The sequence below is a fragment of the Perkinsus marinus genome, assembly GCF_000006405.1.
Source record: "Perkinsus marinus ATCC 50983 genomic scaffold scf_1104296958260, whole genome shotgun sequence".
In the NCBI taxonomy this organism is placed as follows: Eukaryota; Perkinsozoa; order Perkinsida; family Perkinsidae; genus Perkinsus; species Perkinsus marinus.
The window spans coordinates 256-1,958 of NW_003206834.1; the positions used below are offsets into that span (position 1 = coordinate 256).

A 1,703-nucleotide genomic window follows, 5' to 3' on the forward strand; every position below is an offset into this window, starting at 1 on the left:
TTGGAATATACGTTCACTTCCCTCAGCTGAGCGTAGGAGTTTCCTCACTAATAATAGAGGTTTATATACAAACTGTGGTAGAAACGTTTAGAAATCAATGAGAATTTCCTCGAAAATTCTATATTGTGACCAACGTTATTTGGTTGACCATATTTTCCCATGTAGATTAAAACCGAAGAGTATTAGGTTTTACCACTCGGCCGGATGTTCGTGATAAGATGGCCTTTATTGAAGCAAATGATGACGCCTTTAATAAGGGAGGGTTTGCAGACGAAAGGGTATCAATTAGTGGGTAAAAATGCAACGTGCGGGGATCGAACCTGGGTGGAGGGATTGCCTCAGGGAGTCACTCTGCAGTAAAACGCTGTCGATGGGTGTTGAGTAGCCTTCGTCGGCAGGGCGGTTGCTATAAGCATACCTTTTATGGTATTGAGAGTCATCGGTGGGTCGTCATTGGGGTGGCCGTTTTTGGAATTATGGTATTACTATATTAGGGTTTCGCCGGTTTTACGTGAAGTGGCGTAATATTCCATTTGAGAAACGCGATATGAAGTGAGTTGAAAATACTTGGCGAACTACACGTAAAACACATCACGTATTTTACGCGTTCAGGTGGAATATGTTTTTCACTTGTATTTTTCACGGGTGAAACTCCATCATACTTGAATATCGATATCGCTATTTAATGATCATTTTCGTGTAGAATTAAATATTATAATTATTATATCAAATATAAAGTTATCATTGGAGTTTCACGACCCGTTTTATGTGAGGTGGCGTAAAACTCTGTGAAAAAGGCGATATTCGCAGTGATATGCAGTAGTCGTGAAATATATTTTTCACCAGTGTTTTCCATATCACTAGAGACCACGTTCGTCAGGTGTATGGAGTCGACAACCAGCGTGGCATGTGCTAATCGATGTACATTCTGTTGGCGTGGGAGTACTCATCCGAACGCTCTTAAATGGGGATCCTTTGAGGTGGGCGGAGATGATCGGAGTATTATATATCTGGTTTCCTCAGCTGAGCTCAAGAGTTAACTTATGCAATTATTTAAATTAGTAGGGGCGTATTATAATACAGAAAGAGTGAATTTCACACACGACTTGAAATGGATAAAAATGTACGACAATTCCCATCGTCGCCAACACTGTCCTTCTGTGCGGCGATGGGGATTGGTTCATCGAGAGGACGCCATCCAGTATGTGTTGCTGAGCTGGGGAGTTTCCTCACGACTTTGGGAGTGAAATTATCAAAATCTACGAGAATTCCCATTGTCACCAACACTGGCATCATCTCTGTTCAGGCGGACGACCCCGAATGGTTAGTAGAGCAGATGTTGGAGAAGCACATATCGAAAGTCATCAAGCCTCTGAAGGGGGCTCAAGTGGACACAGACAGTTTCTCGGAAGCTCTCAAACCGCGGTAGTCTCGAAGAATGGTTTTCTGGGGATATTGTCGAAGTATGCAGGCATGTGGCGCTGTCGTTGGTGGGCGAACCAGTGATGTACCCGAGAATGGCCGATTTTCTCCGAGTTATGCACAGCCCTCCGTACAGTATGTCGACGTTTTTGGGTATAATTTCGGGGCGCGTGACGGTGTATGATGATGATGATAGTTACTAATGGACAACACCCCGAGGAGCTGGGCAGTCTCCCTCAAGTTACTCAACTGTATATTTCTATTGATGCACCGAATAGTGA

General features: G+C 43.5%; 2 protein-coding genes across 2 annotated transcripts; both read left to right on the top strand.

Moving 5' to 3' along the window:
• Positions 1 to 234: 234 nt before the first annotated feature.
• On the top strand, positions 235 to 980 carry Pmar_PMAR001841 (conserved hypothetical protein; the record flags this gene model as incomplete). Its single annotated transcript, XM_002774340.1, has 3 exons — positions 235 to 292; positions 343 to 442; positions 881 to 980. Coding segments are annotated over 3 exons (258 nt in total), but the record flags the coding sequence as incomplete, so codon positions are not given.
• A 326-nt stretch (positions 981 to 1,306) lies between these two features.
• Positions 1,307 to 1,575, top strand: Pmar_PMAR001842 (hypothetical protein; the record flags this gene model as incomplete). Its single annotated transcript, XM_002774341.1, has 2 exons — positions 1,307 to 1,425; positions 1,472 to 1,575. Coding segments are annotated over 2 exons (223 nt in total), but the record flags the coding sequence as incomplete, so codon positions are not given.
• Positions 1,576 to 1,703: the final 128 nt, after the last annotated feature.